The following is a 22,209-nucleotide window of genomic DNA, read 5'->3' as shown; positions in this document are numbered from 1 at the left end:
ATATAAAAGTTTAAGACTCTTTGGCTATCTCTAGATCCAGAAGATTTCCTCCTGTTTTTTTTTTTCTTCTAAAAGTTTCAGTATTTTATGTTTTACATTCAGTCTGTGATTCATTTTGAGTCAGTATAAGGCTTAAGGCAAAGTTTATCTTTTTTCTTTTCCCTTTCTTGCTTCCCTTCTCTTCTTTTTTCCCTCTTCACCTCCTTTCCCTCCCCTCCTCTTTTCTTCTTTTCTTTTTCCTATTGATGTCCAGTTGCTCCAGAACCTTTTGTTGCAAAGGATGTCTTGTGTCCATTGAGTTGCCTTTCTGTTGATTCCTGTGATGGTCTCTCCCTCAATACTGTGCAGTCTTGGTTGCTATAATTATAAGTCTTCAAATTGGATGGACAAATTCCCCCCTGCTTCATTCTTTTTTTCTCAGAGTTGTTTTAGCTATTCTTATTCTTTTGAGTTTTCAAATAAATTTTAGAAAACTATTATCTATGTCTACCCAAAATCCCAAAATCTTGTTGGGATTTTGATAGGTATTGTATTAAATCTATATACTAACTTGGGAAGACTTGACATTATTTACTATGCTGAATTTTCCAATGCATGAGCAGAGCATGCTTCTGTCATAGCTTAGATATGCTTTGAGTTCTTTCATCAGTGTTGTGTGATTTTTAGCATACAAGTACATGTGTTGTTGGTATAGTTTTGAGTGGCTGTAAATGCTACTGAATTTGTAATTTCAGTGTACATGTATTGAATTTTGTCAAATGTTTTTTCTACAATGATATGATCATGTGTTTATTTTCCTATTTTAACCTTTTAATATGATGGGTTACATTGATTTGAATATTGAGGCAGCCTTGCATCCCTGGAATAAACTGTAGTTGATCATGGTGTATAATTATTCCATTTACATTTTATAATATTTAGTTTAATATTTTGTTAGGGATTTTTGCATCTATATTCTGGGGGGATATTGCTCTGTGGATTTCTTACTGTTGTTGTCTTTGCCTGACTTTGGTTTTGGGATAGTACTAGTCTCATTAAGTGATTTAGGAAGGTTTTTTTTTTCTTTTTTTTTTTTTGTGGTAACGGGGCTTGAACTCAGGGCCTCAAGCTGCTAGGCAGGTGCTCTATCACTTGAGCCACTCCACCAGCCCTTTTAGGAGTTTCAAAGTACAAATTCAAGTTACTGAATAGTTTTAGGACTATTGATTGTCTGTTACATATTGGGTGAGTTGTTGCAGTTTGTGTTTTTTGAGGAATTAATTCATTTTGTCTAAGTCATCAAATTTATATGTGTGTGTGTTTATTAATTTTTTTTTGGCTATACTTGGGTTTGAATTTAGGGCCTTATGCTTGCTAGGCAGGTGCTCTATCACTCGAGCTACTCCACCAGCCCTCATCAAATTTATGTATGTGGAATTATTTGTAGCATTTCCTTATTATCCTCTTGATGCCTACAGGATCTGTAGTGTTGTCTCCTGTTTCAATCCTGATGTTAGTAATTTGTGTTCTCTCTTTTTTTCCTCCCCTCCTGTTCCCTCCTCCTTCTTCCTCCTCCTTTTTCTCCTTTTTCCTTTCATCTTTCTTTCTAAATACTGGGGTTTGAACTCAGGGTCTTGTGCTTGCTAGGCAGGTGCTCTACCACTCAAGTGCTTTAGCCTCCTTTGCATTAGTTATTTTTTAAGTAGTGTCTCATTGTCCAGGAACAGCCGAGACCATGAGCCTCCTGTTTACATCTCCTGTACACCTGTACACTTAGGATGAGAAGTGTGTGCCACTACACCCAGCTTACTGTTTGAGATGGAGTCTTGCTAATTTTTTCTTTGACTGGCCTTGCACTGCATTCCTTCCCATCTCTACCTCCTGAGTAGCTGGGATTACAGAGGTGATCTACTGTGCCCAGCCTCATTTTTTTCCTTTGTCAGAAAAAGAGGTTAGTCAATTTTATTGATCTTTAAAAACAACCAGGTCTTTTACTTTTTCTCTCTTATATTTTATTTTTGTTTTTATTAATTTCTGCAGTTTACTATTTCCTTTTTTCTGCTTGCATTGTGACTGTGTTGTTGTTTGTTTTTGAACTGGAAAGTTAAGATTATTGAAATGAGTTTTCCCTTCTAATGAGTGCACTTAAGGTGGTAAATTCCCTGTTCTGCATTGCATTAGCTGTGTTCCACAGATTTGGATATGTTGGGTTTCATTTTCATTTAGTTCATATGTTTTTTTTTTTAAATTTCCTTTGAGACTTCCTTTTAGATCCTTTTGGGAGTACATAGAAATGTGGTGTTATCTCCCAAGAGTTTTCTATTATCTTTCTGATACTGATTTCTATTTTGATTGTTTTGCAATAAGAGCAAACTATGCATGATTGAAATTAAAAAAATTTTTTTGAAGTTTTTTATGGTCTAGAATGTGGGTTTTTTTGATAAATGTTATTTGGATATTTAGATGGAATGTGTATTCTGCTCTTTCTGTGTGTTCTGTTGATGTCTACTAGGTCTTGTTGCATGATGGTATGGTGGAGTTCTGTCAGTCCTTGAGAGAAGGGTGTTGAAGTCTCCATTGTACTTTGTGTGTTTGTCTATCCCTTCTTTCAGTGTCATCAGGTTTTCTTCACTGTTTTGCAACCCTGCTTCGTGTATTCACATTTAGGACTACTATGTTTTTTGGTCGATTACCTCTTTTTATCTTATATGATGTCCTCGCTTCTGCTTATTTTCTCTTCTCAGAGATTTACTTTGTCTGCTATTAATGTAGCTACTCCTACTTTCTTTTGATTCATGTTTCCATGATATGTCATGATCCATCCTTTATTTTCAACCTGTTGATGTTGTTGCATTTGAAATGAGCTTCTTATAGGTTGCTGTAGTAGTTTTTTTTTTTTGTCCTGAGAAAAACAACTTAAAGGAGGAGTGATTCATTTTGGCTCACAGTTTCAGAGGTTTCGGTCCATGGTCGGCTGGCTCCATTACTTTGGTCCTGAGGTGAGGCAGAGCATCATGGTAGACAGGGCATGACTGTGCAGAGCTTCTCACCTCAGGGCAGCCAGGAAGCAGGGAGCAAGGGGGAGGAGTAGAGACAAAATGTACCCTTCAAAGGCATGGTTCCAGTGACCTCCTTCTTCAGTTAAGCCCCACTTCCTAGTTTCTACCACCTCCCAGTAATGCTATTAGAGTTTGAATTCATCAGTGATTTAATCCATTGAGTAGGTCAGAGCCCTCATGAGCCAGCAACCTCTCAATAATGCCAGCAGCTGGGGACTAAACCTTCAACACTTGAAGGTGTTGTGAGAACTATTTCATCTTCAAGCCACTACGCCTGCAGATTGTTGAGTGGTATTCTTTTTTTTTTCTTATAGAAATTTAATAATATTATTTAAAAAAATTTTTTTAAAATTGTTTTATTATTCATATGTGCATACAACACTTGGGTCATTTCTCCCCCCTGCCCCCACCCCCTCCCTTGCCACCTACTCCGTCTTCTCCCTCTCCCCCCCACCCCCTCAATACCCGGCAGAAACTATTTTGCCATTATCTCTAATTTTGTTGAAGAGAAAGTATAAGCAATAATAGGAAGGACCAAGGGTTTTTGCTGGTTGGGATAAGGATAGCTATACAGGGAGTTGACTCACATTAATTTCCTGTGCATGTGTGTTACCTTCTAGGTTAATTCTTTTTGATCTAACCTTTTCTCTAGTTCCTGGTCCCCTTCTCCTATTGGCTTCAGATGCTTTTAAGGTATCTGCTTTAGTTTCTCTGTGTTAAGGGCAACAAATGCTAGCTAATTTTTTAGGTGTCTTACCTATCCTCACCCCTCCCCTGTGTGCTCTCGCTTTTATCCTGTGCTCAAAGTCCAATCCCTTGTTGTGTTTGCCCTTGATCTAATGTCCGCATATGAGGGAGAACATACAATTTTTGGTCTTTTGGGCCAGGCTAACCTCACTCAGAATGATGTTCTCCAATTCCCTCCACTTACCAGCGAATGATAACATTTTGTTCTTCTTCATGGCTGCATAAAATTCCATTGTGTATAGATACCACATTTTCTTGATCCATTTGTCAGTAGTGGGGCATCTTGGCTGTTTCCATAACTTGGCTATTGTGAATAGTGCCGCAATAAACATGGGTGTGCAGGTGCCTCTGGAGTAACCTGTGTCACAGTCCTTTGGGTATGTCCCCAAGAGTGGTATTGCTGGATCAAATGGTAGATCAATGTTTAGCTTTTTCCAATATTTTTTCCAAATATTTTTCCAGAGTGGTTGTACTAGTTTACATTCCCACCAACAGTGTAAGAGGGTTCCTTTTTCCCCCACATCCTCGCCAACACCTGTTGTTAGTGGTGTTGCTAATGATGGCTATTCTAACAGGGGTGAGGTGGAATCTTAGCGTGGTTTTAACTTGCATTTCCTTTATTGCTAGAGATGGTGAGCATTTTTTCATGTGTTTTTTGGCCATTTGAATTTCTTCTTTTGAGAAAGTTCTGTTTAGTTCACTTGCCCATTTCTTTATTGGTTCATTAGTTTTGGGAGAATTTAGTTTTTTAAGTTCCCTATATATTCTGGTTATCAGTCCTTTATCTGATGTGTAGCTGGCAAATATTTTTCCCCACTCTTTGGGTGTTCTCTTCAGTTTAGAGACCATTTCTTTCGATAAACAGTAACTTTTTAGTTTTATGAAGTCCCATTTATCTGTGCTATCTCTTAGTTGCTGTGCTGCTGGGGTTTTGTTGAGAAAGTTCTTACCTATACCTACTAACTCCAGAGTATTTCCTACTCTTTCCTGTATCAACTTTAGAGTTTGTGGTCTGATATTAAGATCCTTGATCCATTTTGAGTTAATCTTGGTATAGGGTGATATACATGGATCTAGTTTCAGTTTTTTGCAGACTGCTGACCAGTTTTCCCAGCAGTTTTTGTTGAAGAGGCTGCTATTTCTCCATCGTATATTTTTAGCTCCTTTGTCAAAGACAAGTTGGTTATAGTTGTGTGGCTTCATATCTGGGTTCTCTATTCTGTTCCATTGGTCTTCATGTCTGTGTTTTGTGCCAGTACCATGCTGTTTTTATTGTTACTGCTTTGTAATACAGTTTGAAGTCAGGTATTGTGATACCTCCTGCATTGTTCTTTTGACTGAGTATTGCCTTGGCTATTCGTGGCCTCTTGTGTTTCCTTATAAATTTAATGGTAGATTCTTCAATCTCTTTAATGAATGTCATTGGGATTTTGATGGGAATTGCATTAAACATGTAGATTACTTTTGGGAGTATAGACATTTTTACTATGTTGATTCTACCAATCCATGAGCATGGGAGATCTCCCCACTTTCTATAGTCTTCCTTAATCTCTTTCTTCAGAAGTTTATAGTTTTCCTTGTAGAGGTCATTCACATCTTTTGTTAGGTTTACACCTAGGTATTTGATTTTTTTTTAAGGCTATTGTAAATGGAATTGTTTTCATACATTCTTTTTCAGTGTGCTCATTATTAGTGTATAGAAATGCTAATGATTTTTCTATGTTGATTTTGTATCCTGCTACCTTGCCATAGCTATTGATGATGTCTAGAAGCTTCTGAGTAGAGTTTTTTGGGTCTTTAAGTTTTATAGGATCATGTAGTCTGCAAATAGGGATACTTTGACAGTTTCTTTACCTATTTGTATTCCTTTTATTCCTTCTTCTTGCCTGATTGCTCTGGCTAGGAATTCCAGTACTATGTTGAATAGGAGTGGAGATAGTGGGCATCCTTGTCTGGTTCCTGATTTTAGAGGGAATGGTTTTAATTTTTCTCCGTTAAGTATAATGCTGGCTGTAGGTTTGTCATATATAGCTTTTATAATGTTGAGGTACTTTCCTTCTATTCCTAGTTATCATGAAATGGTGTTAGATCTTATCAAAGGCTTTTTCTGCATCTATTGAGATGATCAAGTGGTTTTTGACTTTGCTTCTGTTAATGTGGTTTATTACGTTTATTGATTTTCATATGTTGAACCACTTCTGCATTCCTGGGATGAAGCCTACTTGGTCGTGGTGAATAATCTTTTTGATGTGTTGTTGAATTCTGTTTGCCATTATTTTATTGAGGATTTTTGCAACAATGTTCATTAAGGAGATTGGCCTATAGTTCTCCTTTTTGGAGGTGTCTTTGCCTAGTTTTGGGATAAGTGTAATACTGGCTTCATAAGATGTGTTTGGCAGTTTTCCTTCCCTTTCTATTTTGTGGAACAGTTTAAGGAGGGTTGGTATCAATTCTTCTTTAAAGGTCTGATAGAATTCAGCAGAGAATCCATCAGGTCCTGGACTTTTCTTTTTGGGGAGACTCTTGATTGCTGCTTCAATTTCATTTTGTGTTATAGATCTATTCTGGTGATTAATTTCCTCTTGGTTCAGTTTTGGATGATCATATGTATCTAGAAATCTGTCCATTTCTTTAAGATTTTCAAATTGATTTGAATATAGTTTCTTGAAGTAGTCTCTGATGATTTCCTGGACATTGATGGTGTTTGTTGTTATCTCCCTTTTTGCATTCCTGATTCTACTAATTTGGGTTTTTTCTCTCCTCATTTTAGTCAGGTTTGCCAGGGGTCTATCGATCTTGTTTATTTTTTCAAAGAACCAACTTTTTGTTTCATTAATTCTCTGTATGGTTTTTTGGTTTCTATTTCATTGATTTCAGCTCTTATTTTTATTATTTCTCTCCTTCTATTTGTTTTGGGATTTGCTTGTTCTTGTTTTTCTAGGAGTTTGAGATGTATCATTAGGTCGTTGATTTGGGATCTTTCAGTCTTTTTAATATATGCACTCATGGCTATTAACTTTCCTCTCAGGACTGCCTTTGCTGTGTCCCATAGGTTCTGGCAGGTTGTGTTTTCATTTTCATTGACTTCCAGGAACTTTTTAATTTCCTCTTTTATTTCATCAATGACCCATTGTTCATTAAGTAATGAGTTATTTAGTTTCCAGCTCTTTGCATGTTTTTTGCCTTTACTTTTGTTGTTGAGTTCTAGTTTTACTGCATTGTGATCAGATATTATGCATGGTATAATTTCTATTTTCTTATATTTGCTGAGGCTTGCTTTGTGCCCTAGGATATGATCTATTTTGGAGAAAGCTCCATGGGCTGCTGAGAAGAATGTATATTGTGTAGAGGTTGGATGAAATGTTCTGTAGACATCAAGTAGATCCACTTGATCTATTGTATATTTTAGATCTTGGATTTCTTTATTGATTTTTTTTTGTTTGGATGACCTATCTATTAATGATAATGGGGTGTTAAAGTCTCCCACAACCACTGTGTTGGAGTTAATATGCTTTTAGGTCTTTCAGGGTATGTTTGATGAAATTGGGTGCGTTGACATTGGGTGCATACAGGTTGATAATTATTATTTCCTTTTGGTCTATTTCCCCTTTTATTAGTATGGAATGTCCTTCTTTATCTCATTTGATCAATGTAGGTTTGAAGTCTACTTTGTCAGAGATAAGTATTGCTACTCCTGCCTGTTTTCGGGGGCCATTGTCTTGGTAAATCTTCTTCCAGCCTTTCATCATAAGCCTATGCTTACTTCTGTCGGTGAGATGGGTCTCCTGTAAGCAACAAATTTTGGATCTTCCTTTTTAATCCATTTCGTCAAATGGTGCCTTTTGATGGGTGAATTAAGTCCGTTAACATTAAGTGTTAGTACTGATAGGTATGTGGTGATTCCTGTCATTTAGTTGTCTTAGTTGTTTGAAGGTGTGATTGTGTGTACCTAAGTTGAGGTTACTCTCTACTTTCTTGCTTTTTCTTTTCCTGTAGTTTGGTGCTGCCTGTCTTTTCATGGTTAAGTTGGGTTTCACTTTCTGTGTGCAGAATCCCTTGAAGAATCTTTTGTAGTGGTGGCTTTGTGGTCACATATTGTTTTAGTTTCTGCTTATCATGGAAGACTTTTATTGCTCCATCTATTTTGAATGATAGTTTTGCTGGGTAGAGTATCCTGGGGTTGAAGTTATTTTCATTCAGTGCCCGGAAGATCTCACCCCACACTCTTCTTGCTTTTAATGTTTCTGTTGAGAAGTCTGCTGTGATTTTGATGGGTTTACCTTTGTGTGTTGTTTGTTTTTTCTCTTTTACAGTCTTCAATATTCTTTCCCTAGTTTCTGAACTTGTTGTTTTAATGATGATATGTCGTGGGGTAGTTCTATTTTGGTCTGGACTGTTTGGTGTCCTGGAGGCCTCTTGCATCTGTATGGGAATATCGTTCTCTAGATTTGGGAAATTTTCTGTTATTGTTTTGTTAAATATATTACGCATTCCCTTTGCTTGCACCTCTTCTCCTTCTTCGATGCCCATGATTCTCAAGTTTGGTCTTTTGATGGAGTTGGTGAGTTCTTGCATTTTCTCTTCACAGGTCTTGAGTTGTTTCATTAATAGTTCTTTGGTTTTTCCTTTAATTACCATTTCATCTTCAAGTTCTGAGATTCTGTCTTCTGTTTGTTCTATTCTGCTGGATTGGCCTTCCATTTTGTTTTGCAGTTCTGTTTCGTTCTTTTTTCTGAGGTTTTTCATATCCTGGATCGTTTCCTCTTTAATGTTGTCTGTTTTTGTCCTGAGTTCATTTATCTCTTTATTAATTGTGTTCTCTCTTTCACTTTGGTGTTTATACAGTGCTTCTATGGTCTCCTTTATTTCTTCTTTTGCTTTTTCAAATTCTCTATTTTTGTTGTCTTGGAATTTCTTGAGTATCTCCTGTACATTTTGGTTGACCCTATCCAGTAGCATCTCTATAAAATTCTCATTGAGTACTTGTAGTATGTCTTCTTTTAAATTGTTCTTGTGGCCTTCATGGGTTCTTTGGCATAGTTTGTTGGAGTCTGGATCTGAGTATCTGTTTTTTTCATTTCTCTCTGTTTCCTGTACTAGTTTTTTGCTGTGGGGAAACTGGTTTCCCTGTTTTTTCTGTCTTCCCGTCATTGCCCTTGGTGTTGTTATTGTCCCAGTATTGTGTGCAATTAAGTATTTTCTAGCTTGTAATAATAACAATGGTGATATTTAGAATGGAAGGGTGAGAGGAGATGGAAAGCAAAGAAGTTAAAGAAAAAGGGAAAAACAAATAAACAAGTAGGAAAAAACAAAAAATCAAGCAGAAAAAAACCCAAAAAACCTCCAAGTTCAAATGCAATGAAGTTTCAGTCTTAAAAATTTTGGTGTCCGTCTCACCCTCTAGTCTTGGAGATGGTGCCTCAGATGTTGTTCTGTAGTTGTCTCATCAAAGCGGACGCATAAAGTAGAACAAAACTGCACCAAAAACAAAAACAAAAAACCCACAAAGTGTCCCAAGTTCAAATGCAACACAGTTTCATTAAGTTTTTCAGCATGAAGGTGTAGTTCGGTTGTTTTCTCATCTAAGGTAGGGAGAGAGGAAAAAAAGAGTCTAGAGACAGTTCTGTGAATGGTATCTGCAGCTGTGGCTTGCCTGCCCACTGCTGTCAGCCTGCTGTTGCTGGAGGCATTATTTATGCAGATCTCAGGGGTGAGCTTAGCACTCACCTGGCCCCTCAGTCTTTATTTACTCAGAGTTCTCCTGTGCACAAGCTGCTGCTACAAGCTTTCCCCTTTCCAAGCACAGTGGGGGAGGTGACACTGCACCTGCTTTCTCAGGCCTGCATGTTGATTTACAGCTCACATGGGAAGTGGATCTTCCCCCCTCTCCTGTGGAGTTTTCCTCCCTCCGTCACTCTCACAAGCTTTCCCACTCCTCATTGCTGGGCGCATGCCCCCACTCCCGCTGGAGCCTCTCTGGCCAGGCCTGGCTTGTTTATTTACAGTCCCGGGAAGGAGTCCCCTCCCCCCTGTGGAGCTCAGGGTGCCCCACCCTCTTTGCAACATGTCTTTATTGTTCTTACTGCTTATTACTTAGTTTCTCTTTTTTCCCTGGGTGGAGGTCAGTCTGTCCAGGGGGCTATGCTGTTCTGGCCCAGGGTTGTCTGTGAGAGTACTGCATACTGCTTAGCTCACCTTGTCCTCATCTTCCCAAGCCATCTGGGCGCGTGAAACTGGCAGCCTGGGGGCCCTCCTGGTTTCTCTGTTTAACGTGAAGTGGAGATTCTCTGCACCGGCTGGAGGTGTGGAGGGGTCAAAGTTATGCCTCTTCTTGGCGGTTTTGCCTGCAAGGTGTGTCTCCAGCGTCTCTCCAAGATTTCACTATAGGAGGCTCACTTTCTGCTTCCTCCCTCTAGCCGCCATCTTGGAATCTCTCCAAGTGGTATTCTTTAAATTCACTTTCTTTCTTTTCTTCCCAGTTCTGGGGATTAAACCCAGGACTCTGCACATGCTAGGCAAGTGCTACCACTTAGCTACTTCCCCAGCCCTTTTCTAAAAAATATTTTAACATAGGGTTCTTGTTAAGTTCCCCAGTCTGGCTTTGATCTTGCGATCTTACTGCTTCAGCCTCCTGAATAGCTGGGATTACAGGCAAATACCACTGTGTCTGGCTTTCCATGCATTTTAATGGAAAATAAATGTAGTTCATTTATATTGAATGCAGTTGTTGATACTTTATAGCTCATGTCTGTTCTCTGTCCTCTTTTGTTTCTGTTTTCTTCTTCTTGCCTTTCCTTGAAGTGTTTTGTCTTCATATTAGTGAGGTATTACAGATCATACTCCTTTTTTCCTAATTGTAAGTTAGTGAGTAGAACTTATGAGTATTCAATTTTAAAATTTCATGACATCTATTTATGCAGCTAGCTGTCCATTCATCCATCTTTTCAAGAGACATTTACTGAACCTCCACCTTGGGCCAGGCATTATCCTATTAAACACCATGTTTTCAGATATTTCTTTTTTAGTTCATTACGAGTGTATTTGTTTTCTGTGGCTGCCATAACAAATTACTACAAACTAAGTGGCCTGAGAAACAACAGAGTGTATTCCCTCAGTTTGTAGAGAGAAGTCAGAAACGGAAGAGGTCAGCGGTGCTCTAGGAGAGAATCTATTCCTGGCCTCCTCGGCTCCTCGTGGCATCAGCATTGTCACTCCTATCTCTGCATCTGTGCTCACACTGCCTTCTCCTCTGAGTGACTCTTTGAAGGACATTGGTGTTACTGCATTTACCCAATAATAATCTCTTCCTTTCCAAATGCTTTCTAAAATTAACAAAACATTCACAAGTTCCATGATCATGATACAGCAACATCTTGTAGGGTGCTACCATTTAACCCCACTACAAGTAATATTTTTTATATCCAGCTTTAATTTGTCTTTTTTATCCTCTCCCTATCTTGGCATATTCCCCTATTTCATACACTTCTCTCTTCCTTCTTAACTTTGTCTACGGAGGGATTCAATTGGAAATGATTATGTGTGCTGTATCTTATAACCTACCATATCACAGCAGAGAAAAGACTTTCTTCACAGCAGGCACAGCAGGGTACCCTCATTTAGAATCAGAACTTGCTTTTTGTTTTGTTTTGTGTTTCTGATGGTGCTGGGGTTTGAACTCAGGGCCTCATGCTTGTTCAGCAGGCACTCTACCACTTGAGCCACTCCACCAGCCCTGTTTTGTTTGGGATGTTTTTGAGATAGGGTCTCATGAACTATTTGCCTGGGCTGGGTTTGACCCTTGATCTTCCTGATCTCTGCCTCCTAGTATCTAGCTTACAGGTGTGAGCCACTGGTGCCCAACCAGAACCTGCTTCTTGTGAACAGAACTTATATACTTGGAAGCAAAAACATAATACTTTATAAATTATTTAAATACATATATTAGAATCTTAAGTACATATCATGTAAGTATAGTAATTCTATTTGAAGAGAAGTAAAAATAATTTTTATTAATAAAGTAAGTGTTGTGATATTAGCAAGTAGAACTTGAGTTGGTATCAGTTAAGAATGGGTGGAATTTCCCTCTGAGGTCATTTGCTGATATCTTTGTGATGTACATTTCAAGTACTTGATGAATTTATGTCACTTATGTTATATTTTAACAATTTTTCCAGTTCACAGAAATGGTTTTTCAGAAGAATCTGCACAGTTTTTCTGGGTATTTAGGACACTAGAGTATCACAGAGATTATTTTGGTAAAGCCTTAATAAATGTATGTCAGAAAGGTGTTGTATAAATGCCTTACTGACCTTTCAGTATACTGAGTTTATCTTTAAGAAGTTTCTGGCAAAAACTGAGATTTAGTGCAAAGAATATTAAAATGATATCTTAGTATTCTGTATGATTCTTTTCCCAAATGCACAAATCTGAAAAATAAGTGTGGTTTTCAATTTTCATTCAGTAATAAATATATATCTCAACAGATAAAATGTTAGGCTAAGCTACTAATTCAGCCTTCATTTTCTTCTTTTTATTCATTATTTTAGGCAAATAATTAAGAATAACCCCTTTGGGGATTATTATAGGAGGTGGGAAGCCAAAGCCCCACTCAACAGACTTTCTTCATTAAGCACTGGGTTCCAAGTATACAAGTCTAATGTGTTCATTATTTCTTATGTAAAATCCACAGAATCCTGTTAATATCCTTTAAAAAATTCAGCTTGAAAACTGGAAATAAAACCTGCGATATGTAATAAGAAAAAAAAAAAAAGAAGTTTCTGGCAACTCATGGAGCCACCCTAGTACAAGTCATTTTGTTGTACTGACAGAAAGTTGTATGATTTGCCTAGTTATTTTTATTGCTTATCTATGTTGTTGCTATGGTTATTATTTTACCATAATAAAATTTTATCATTTGTATATATTTTATGAAGTATAGCAAACTGGCGGGTGACAGGGAAAAATGAGTTAGGATTTTAAAGTGTTTAATAATAGTCTCAAGACTTTAAGACTTGAGACGTGTAAAAATAGAGAATCTTATTTTAACACAGCCATAATTGATATCTTTGTGTATTGGTTATTTAATAAATATTTTTTTTGGTTTTGTATCTCAATGATATGTTTAAACCTTTGTAGGAAGTTATTAAAAGCAGTCATTTTTTTCAAAGTAATTCATTCCTTTTATAATGATAAATAAGGAATTCTCTTATAATTACAAGTTTAAAATTTGTATTTTCTTTGTAAGTGCCGGTCAAGATATCCAGGGAACAAGTGTGATTGCAAATCTTCCAGTTTTGATGCGACAGAATCCTACTGAGACACTTCGGAGAGTCTTGCCCAAAGTCAGAGTAAGTTGGTATGAAATAAGATTTAAATTTCGCATATTTTTTCCAATAGCATGTGCTCATTGTCGGAGAAAATTTTGAAGCTTTGGTGGATGATGTTTTGTACCTTGTAATAGAGTAGAGGAAGTATTATTATAAATGTTTAGAATTATGAAAATATTTAGGGAAACTAGTTGCAAAGATTTCTTTTTTTTTTCAATAGGGACATTTTAAAGTTAGTTCAAAACTTTTAATTTTTATTCTAAAATCACTGATATATTCAATATTCTATTGACTAAAATCTATGTTATTACATTAATCTGTATTTCTACAACATTAAAAACATAATTTAACTGATATTTCTAATAAAGTTGTGGTAACTTCTGAAGATTATCAAATAAAGATTGAATTTTGCCCATCACAATTTTAGTTTTATATTTGTTTTATTGATTCCATCAGAAATTGGTTTTTCTGTTAAGAACACAAGTGTTAGACCTACTATCATGTTTTTATTCTATTTAGCATTTATTGATTATTAATAGATCATGTTAAATATTTAAGAATTCATACTATTTATTTGCACCTATGTGCGAAGTGCTGTTTTCACAAAAACTTGACTGAACAGAGCAGACAGCAGTCCGTGTCCTCCAGGAGCTTCCCTACCATGGGCCAGAGAGCTTACATCCTAGTGCAGTGGGGGGGGGGGGGCATTTGCGAATGGTGACAATATTTGCTAATTTTGTTTACTTTGCTTTCCATTTGTTTATAATTTTTTTCTTAATTTGTATTAGTTTACACATGTTTAAAGTGCTGTAATTATTGTTGTGTTGTGTCTTTGGGTTTTACTTCTGGGCATGTAGCATGGTTCTAGCTAGTGTGATTGAGATCAGGGATGTCCTATGTCATTTTCAAGAGGCTGCATTTCAGTGAATTTCTTAATGGTTAATTGAGAGGAGGTTTACTTTGACATCACTGTGACTCACAAGTGAATCAAGCTTTTTCATATCTACTTTTCCCAAAATCATACCATAACTTCAAAGGAAGTAAGCCTACATAGACCAGGTGTATTTTTCCATCCATTTCAGTGATATTATCAGACTTAAGCTTGTTAGCATAACATTCAGAAGTGCCAGTTATACAATAGCGGAAAGGAACAGGTTTTTAGGTTCTCTTGGCTATGGAGTTAATGTAAGTAAGCAAATTGAGTTCAAACTCAAAAATGTTGAGCATGGTGCATATTGAATGTCCAAAGTTGTATAAAGCAAAAATAAAAGATAAAAGACAATAGTGATGTTTTTAGAGGTGTCTAAATTCTTTTGCCATAATCCCTTTTCCCAATCAAGGCAATTAACAGCAACTCCTAAGAAATCTTGGTTTTATGGGAATATATAAAGAATGTATACTTGCATGGGTGAGACCCTGGGTTCAAGCTCTAGTACCAAAGAAAGAAAGAAAAAGAGTATATATGCATGTATATAGCATACTTATACAAAATATCGAATGTATCTTCTGAAGCTATAAGATATGGTTCAGTTACAGAAAATATGGTTTAAATAAGCTTTCATAGTAATTGAAGTTAATTGATAAAGGATTAACTGACTGGATGGAATCAAAGAAACCACATACTAATGAATTTGTACCAGACAAACCTTTATTTACTGCTGAATGATTTTCTTCATTTGTTCTGTTAATCAGTAAGCAACCATTTATTTAGGATCAGTCATTTCTTGTGCTCTGTACTAAGTTTGAAAGAGATATGAGAAAGGTAGAGTCAATCTATGTCAAGAAGACCTAAAACTATGAAAAAGAATGCAAGAACAAGTACATACAATAGAGCATTGTGTGATTCTGACTTTATGTTAAAAATGCTAAGGAATGAAGCAAATGAGAAAAGGGCTTATGGAGACTTTAGTATATAATATAGATGGCCAAATGTTTAATCATCCCATTGTAAATGATAAAGCCTTTGTTTATGTGCAAGTCACTTTATAATCCTTGCACTCAGAGACTGGAAACTTAGTTGGTACTTGGGGTTAGCACTCAGTTCAGTTCTGCCTGGCTTCTGTGAGTGCCTCACGCCAAAGCTGTGTCAAAATTTCAGAGCCCCTTTCTTTGTCTTTCCGTGGCCATTATTGCTTAGTTAACTTTGTGGGAAAGCAATGTTGTATGCCAAAGTGAGCATGTAGAAATAATGGCATTCGCAGTCATTTGTAAATAGTTATGAGCACTTGCTAAGTACTGTTTTAAGCACTGGGGAAATATAGTTGAGCAAAACGGATGGGGGACCTGTCCTCAGGGAGGCTGCAGTACTGAAACTTTAACAAGCAAACAAACAAGCAAAGTATGTGACTTGATCGTTTGCGGTAGGGACTCTGATGTGAAGATCAGGAGAGACTGACAGAAAGTAGTAAAGTAACTGAAGACCTGCTGTGCATGGGAGGTCAACAGAGCCTTGGCAGCAGGAAAACCACAGGTGGGGGAACAGCTATCTGAGAGGCAGAAATGAGCAGTCTGGGTCAAGACAACAGCAGGTAGCCTGAGGTGGAACAGCCTGGTGGGATCTAGTGGGAAAGGACAGGGTGTGGCCTTGAAGAGAGGTTTGAGAAGTGTCCAGGGACAGAGCATGCAAGCACTGGGTTTTCATTCTGAGGCAGGGGAGGGCCTCTGAAGACTAAGCATGATCCCAACTAGTCCTGCGGTGGTCATTTTGGTTGGTGTGTGGAGAGTGGATAGAATGGGATGGTTAGGAGGCTTCGGCATGGTCCTTGTGAGAGTTGATGGTGGCCTGGATTAGGATGACTAACTAGTGCAGTAGAGAGCGGTGGGCATATCTGAGATATGTGTATTGTGATACAGTGAACAGAATTCCAAAATAGATTGGATTTGGGAAGCAAAGGATGACCTCCACTTTCTGGCCTGAGCACCTGATTGGTTCTGCTGGTTTTTAGTATCTTAGCTGATCATCTGTTGAATTCATGGGGAAAATTGACCTGAGTACTTACTAACAGGTGTTCTATGAATGATTTACTTTGAAAAAATTTAAAGATACAATGACTATTTCATGCAAGAAGTAGTAATTCAAAACATTCTTACCACATTTGTAGTAGTGCCGTAAGTAGCTCTTAGAGCTTGCCCTTGGCCCTGTCGTTGCCTTAAAGAACACGAGATAAAGTGATGGCAGGAGATGTCACTGACCTTAAGTTTTAGGGAATTTTATGCAGATATTTTTGTTTCATTGCATTTGCATTTCATTCCTACTATAATGTATTAACTGAAAAATTGTTTTTAAAAAATAGGCTATTTTCAGTGTTTTAGAGATGAAGGAACTAAGGTTAAAAAGAAAATGGCAGAGACAGAGTTAGGATTCGAACTGAACACTAATTCCATTGTATTTCCACAGCTTCTTTTCTGAATTGTATACAAAGTGGACAGGGAATGGCAGTGCAATGAAGTCACTCACCGCAAGCTTAAATTTAAGTAAGATCAGGAAAGGAAATATGTTTACCTCCAATTTAAATTCTCTAAAATACAGTCATTATATAATATATTCATGTTACGTGATTTAATCCTAGGGTATCTTTTGGAAAGGGAACAGTTTTTTGTGGGGTCTTTATTAAATCAAGTTTTAATTCTTTTTTCCATAATATATTAAACTGAAATATTAGATATTAGATTTTAATATTTGACTCAAACATCTGTTATCTAGAAGTGAAAACTTGGTTGTCAAGGTTAATTTCTAAAATACCTCAGTCATTTGTAAAATTTTAAATGGTAGTGATGTAATTACACCACATACCATAGGTGATTTCTTTAGAATGTTGTACAGTAAAAAATTTCTACCTGTTGAGTTATTAGATTCATTTCATTGTTTTTTTCACTCATATTTTGGTTCTCAAAATGCAGGTCATGAAATGACGTGGTGGAAAATGTGCAGTGGCAGGCCCACATGATGTAACCAGAGTGGACATATATTGAAGTCCTGCTATGTGTCCGACACTGCAGTCTGTCAAACATTTTAAACATTTTTATGCCAGTCCTAGTGCTGGCTCTATGACAGGTATTTGATAGAGGAAGAAACAACTTAGTTAAATAACTTGCCCAAGTCACAAAGCTAGCAAGTATCATAATTAAGTTTGACCAGGAAGCCTTAACTTAACTTAACTCATATTCACCTTCCTCCTAGCTGATCCTTATTGGATCAGATCTCTAATGTGTAATTTCTCTTCTCAAGCCTTAGTCATCTTGTCTGGTTACTACAACAGCTGCCTACTGAATCTGTCACTTCTATTTTGCCTCCTAGGCTCCACCCACCAGAGAGATGTTTTAGAAGTGCCGGTTGTATCTTATCATCATTTTGCATGAAAATTACTTAGTAGTGATGTAGACAGAATAACATTCCCCCCTTCTACCCCTACCCTCACAGTGTGTGGCTCTGACACCTGAAAACTGCAAATAACCTTATTTCAAAGAAGATCGTTGAGAAATGTGGACAAACTAAGGATCTGGAGATAGGGTGATTATCCTGGATCATATGGGTGGGGCCTAAATGCCATCACACGTGCCCTTCTAAGAAGAAGACAGATGAAGATTTGATACATACGTGGGGAAGGTGGCAGTGTAAAGGCAGAGATTGCCCCAGTCCCAGGAGTGACAGCAATCACCAGAAGCTGGAAGAGATTCTACCCTGGAGCATCTGGAGGGAGTGCCACCTCCCTTGTTAAACTGGAAAGTTGGCTCAGTATATTGTTCTAGGACTTCTGGCTTCCAGAATTGTGAGAGATTAAATTTCTGTTGTTTTAAGCAACTCAGTTCATGTTAATTTGTTACAGCAGCCACAGGAAAACTAATACAAATAACTTCCCACCTCAGATGGAATAAAACTTCCTACCATGTCCTTTCTGACCTCAGCACCTACCAGTCTTTTCCCCTCCTTTTTTTTCCCATGAGGGCAGTATCTTTGTCAGTCTGTTTTATCACTGTACTTCCAGTACTCAAAAATCATCTTAAAATGAGTGTTGATTGGGGATGGGAGGAGAAAGTGAAGGTACGTATCAGAGAAAAGATAAAGACATAGTAAATTAAATCAGTATGAAACTTGATTATTTGGAATTGGTAGAAGTGACACAGCAATATTCTGATTCTGAAACGCTCCATTAGTTCTACTTCAGTAGTTTTGCATGACATTAGTTTCATATATAGAAATAATACATATAATAAAGGTCTCTATACGATTATTTCCTGTAGTATTTTATACCTACTGAACATAGGTAGAGGTTTAGAGTGATCTTGTTTTGAAATTTTTACAGAAACCATTTACTTTGTAAATAAAGATGTTTGTGAATGAAAATGTTTACTTTCTGAAGGTCTTATTTCAAGTAGTCCCGCTAAGTGGGCAGACAGTAATAATGGAGGACTACTCTCTGTGGACCAGGTATTGTGTTTGATGCTTAGACCCATCCTTTGTAGGTCGTCGTAGTTCCACCTGATGTATTATACTCATTTTACAGTTGAGAAAATATGGGCTTAATATTCAGTGTTTGAGTGTGAATGATTTGTTAGAAGGTTTCTAGGAAGCATGCAATGTGTTTTACCAGTTCACTAAAAAAAAAAAAAAAGAACTAGTTTTAACTCAAGGAACTAAAGAACATGAACAAGTGATGCAAATTGCTGTCTCCTTTGGTTTGCATCTCCAGAAATGTCCCTCTCTTCTTTACCACAGGTGATATTTTCTGAGATACAAGTTAAATTCTGAGAAAAGCTAAAGGATTTTGTGAAAGCAACATAATTATACATCATAAGCAGAACGTGATTCTAGATTCCCCTACAGATCATAAGTAGCCCACAGTAGAGTACAGCACTTGTCGACAGGACATTTAGAACATTTTCATATGAAGGAAGATAAAAAGGAAAATGAAATAATTCTTATAACATAAGGTTGTTGGAAGGTGATTGTCAGGGTAAGAACTGACCTCACTAAGAGGTTTTATTAACTTATTATTCGTTAACTTGTTCTTCCAGTTTACCAAGAAAAAAAGAGGAAGATTATACAGGTATGTAACACTGTGCCCAGCTGAAGTGAAGCTTTTAGCAGTTTTTTTCTGAATTGACTATGGGCTCACAGAGCCTGTATCAGTTTTGAATAACTTGGAGCTCCAGATCCAAGGGTGCGTTGCACTCTCACTTGCAAGCTCCATTCACAGATCTGCTCACGAGGTGGAGTGGGGCAGAGCAGGAAATTGGAGAGAACCCCTCTGATGACATAGGTGTGTTGATGATTAACGAAGCGAGCCTGCCCACTTCCTCAGAACCTTCTCTCTTGTGAAACAAATGTTTGTTCTGCTGGGGAAAAGCAGTGGACTCCTGCTCTCCTGAAGAGCAGGTGAAGGCCCATAGCTTCTGTGGGAGTGCTGGAAGCAAAATTAGCTGCCTTTGGAAAAGATAGGGAACCCTCCCTCCTGCAGAACCTCAAAAAGATGGCTACTTCTAGGAGGAAGGGCAGGAATGTTAGACCCAAGACCCTGCACTGATGTAAAGCAGACGTCTACTGCCAGTGGGGTGTGCCAAAGACCTCCTCCTCCCCAAGATATAAGGGCATAGGACAGGAACACTGAAAAGGCTCCTTCTTGACATGCTCAAAGGCCCTGTGTAAGATAATGCTGAATCAAGATAACCAAGAATCCCTGCTTCCACCATTAGCCTAACCTTTAGTAATAAACAACAGAATTCTACTACCTAGGGAAGGTTCTGGAGTGTGATGAGAACCCTGCTTGAAAGCCGAGAATAGAGCAGAAACTGAGGAAAAACCTTTGGCCTTTCAGGCTGCACATTAAATAAGTAGGCAACATAAAAACTTCTAGACACATAAAATAAGGGGGAGAATGACCAAGACAAAAAGTAAACAGAAATGACCCAGGAAATATCAAATAGGTAACTTAACATAACTCTGATTAACATGTAAAAAATCTGGTGGAAAATTACATGCATGGCCACATAGGCATTTCAACTGAGAGGTGTAGTATAAAATGATCAAAAGGGAATGCTAGAATAAAAAGGCTGATATCAGAAGTTTGGATGCAACTGGGGTAAGAATCAATGAGCATGAAGAGAAAAATTATCCAAACCAAAACACAAAGATAAAAATGAGTGAAAAAAATAAAAAAGAACATTCTAGACAGTATAAAGTGATTTAATATGCATGTAACTGGAGTCTCAGAATGAGAAAGAGAAAAGAGGGAAGAAAAACTATTCAAAAAGGGTCTGGGTGTGGTGGCACACAGATTCTTGGGAGATAGGAGGATTGTGGTTTAAGGCCAGCCCAGGACACAGTGAGACTGTATCTCTGTAATCTTAGCTACTTGGTAGGCAGAGGTAAGAAGATCATGGTTTTTGGTGACCTGGGCAAGATTCTAACTGAAAACAAACCAAAAGCAAAAGGACTAGGGTGTGGCTCAAGTGGTAGTGTACTTGCCTAGCAAGTAGCAAGGCCCTGAGTTCAAACTCCAGTACCAGCCTAAGACTTTTCTGAAATTAATGGAAGATAACAAACCATCTGAATCCAAGAATCTCAGAGAATACCAAACAGGATAAATACACACACACACATACACACACACACACACATGATTCATCATGATCAAATTTTTTTTTTCTTTGGTGGAACTGGGGTCTGAGCTCAGGGCTTTGCTCTTGCAAAGCAGGTGCTCTATCACTTGAGCACACCTCCAGTCCATTCTTCTCTGGTTATTTTCGAAATGAGGTCTCCTAAACTACTTGCCCAGGCTGGCCTTGAACCACGATCCTCCAGATCTCAGCCTCCCAAGTACCTAAGATTACAGGTGTGAGCCATTGGTGCCCAGCTTTGATTGAATTTCAGAGAGTAAAAAATATGAGACAGTGAGTGGTCAGGATCAAAGGAAATACTACATTCAGAGGAACAAAGGTGAGAATTAAACAGACTTTGGTTAGAAACTATGTAGTACAGAACACAAAATACTTTTTGTTTTTTTTTTAAAGGCAAACAGAAACTGAGAGAAATAATTATCAGAGCTACACTGTCAAATGGTAACATGAATTCTTTAGGCAGAAGCAATGTGATACCAGATGGATATTTGGATCGATAGGAATAAATGAAAATTAGAGTTAAAGTAAAAGAAATAACAGTTCTACAGGTATTCTTACAGAAAATAGAGAAGTAAGAACTTTATAAGTCCTTCTGTGAGGCCTAGCATTACCTTGATAACCCAAATGGGAAATATACACTACAAAAAACTATTGGTGTATATCCCTCCTGAGCTTAGATGCAAACATAGTTTTTATTTTTTCAGGGTTTTTTTTGAGACAGGGTCTTGCTATATAGCATAGACTAGTGTTGAACTTATAGCATAGACTAGTGTTGATGGTCTTACTTGAGCTTCCCAAGTGCTGGGATTACAGGAATGTGCCAGCAGCCCGGTTCAAACATCTTTTAAAAAATGGCAAGTCAAATCCAGCAATTATCAAAAGGATAATATATCATGACCAATTGGGATTTATTTCAGGAATTCAGAGTGTTTCAAAAGTCAAAAACTGATCAATATAAATCATTATATCAGTAAAGTGAAAGGGAAACACCACACCCAATCATCTCTGTAGATTTAGAAAAAGCATGGGACAAAACAACCATTCCTGCTCACAGCAGACTAGAAATACACATGAATTTTCTCTCAGGAAAAAAACCCTACAGGTAATGCCCCATCATAGTTAGAGATGACTGAATGCTTTCCCCAAATATCAAGAAAAAGCCATGGTGTTACTTTTAACACTGCATTGGATGTTCTAGTCAGTATAGCAAGGCAACAAAAAGAAGTGAAAGGCACCTACATTGCAGAGACAGAAGTAAACAGATAACATTGTTTCCTCAGATAGCATTATTGTCTTTGTAGAAACTACCAAAAAGTACCAGGGCAGCTGGGGTGTAGCTTAAGTAGTGCAGAGCACAGCACCAGACCCTGGGTTCAATCCCTAGTACTGCAACAACAGAAAGAAAAAGAAAGTGACAGAGCAAAGAGGGAGGGAGGTAGGAAAGGAAGGAAGGGAGAAAGGAAAGAAGGAAGGAAAGGAAG

The 22,209-nt window shown here is 37.6% G+C and overlaps 1 protein-coding gene across 4 annotated transcripts in view; it reads left to right on the top strand.

Moving 5' to 3' along the window:
* Ppp4r4 (protein phosphatase 4 regulatory subunit 4) overlaps positions 1–22,209 on the top strand; it is a 147,129-nt gene that overhangs the window by 74,935 nt on the left and 49,985 nt on the right. For all 4 annotated transcript variants that reach the window (XM_074067226.1, XM_074067225.1, XM_074067228.1 and 1 more), the window contains exon 3: positions 13,030–13,132. In XM_074067226.1, the coding sequence (XP_073923327.1) occupies positions 13,082–13,132 (51 nt within the window). In that variant the 5' untranslated portion in view covers positions 13,030–13,081. The remainder of the gene's footprint in view (positions 1–13,029; positions 13,133–22,209) is intronic.

The sequence above is a fragment of the Castor canadensis genome, chromosome 3 (assembly GCF_047511655.1).
Source record: "Castor canadensis chromosome 3, mCasCan1.hap1v2, whole genome shotgun sequence".
NCBI lineage: Eukaryota > Metazoa > Chordata > Mammalia > Rodentia > Castoridae > Castor > Castor canadensis.
This window is presented reverse-complemented; position numbering and strand designations above follow the sequence as displayed.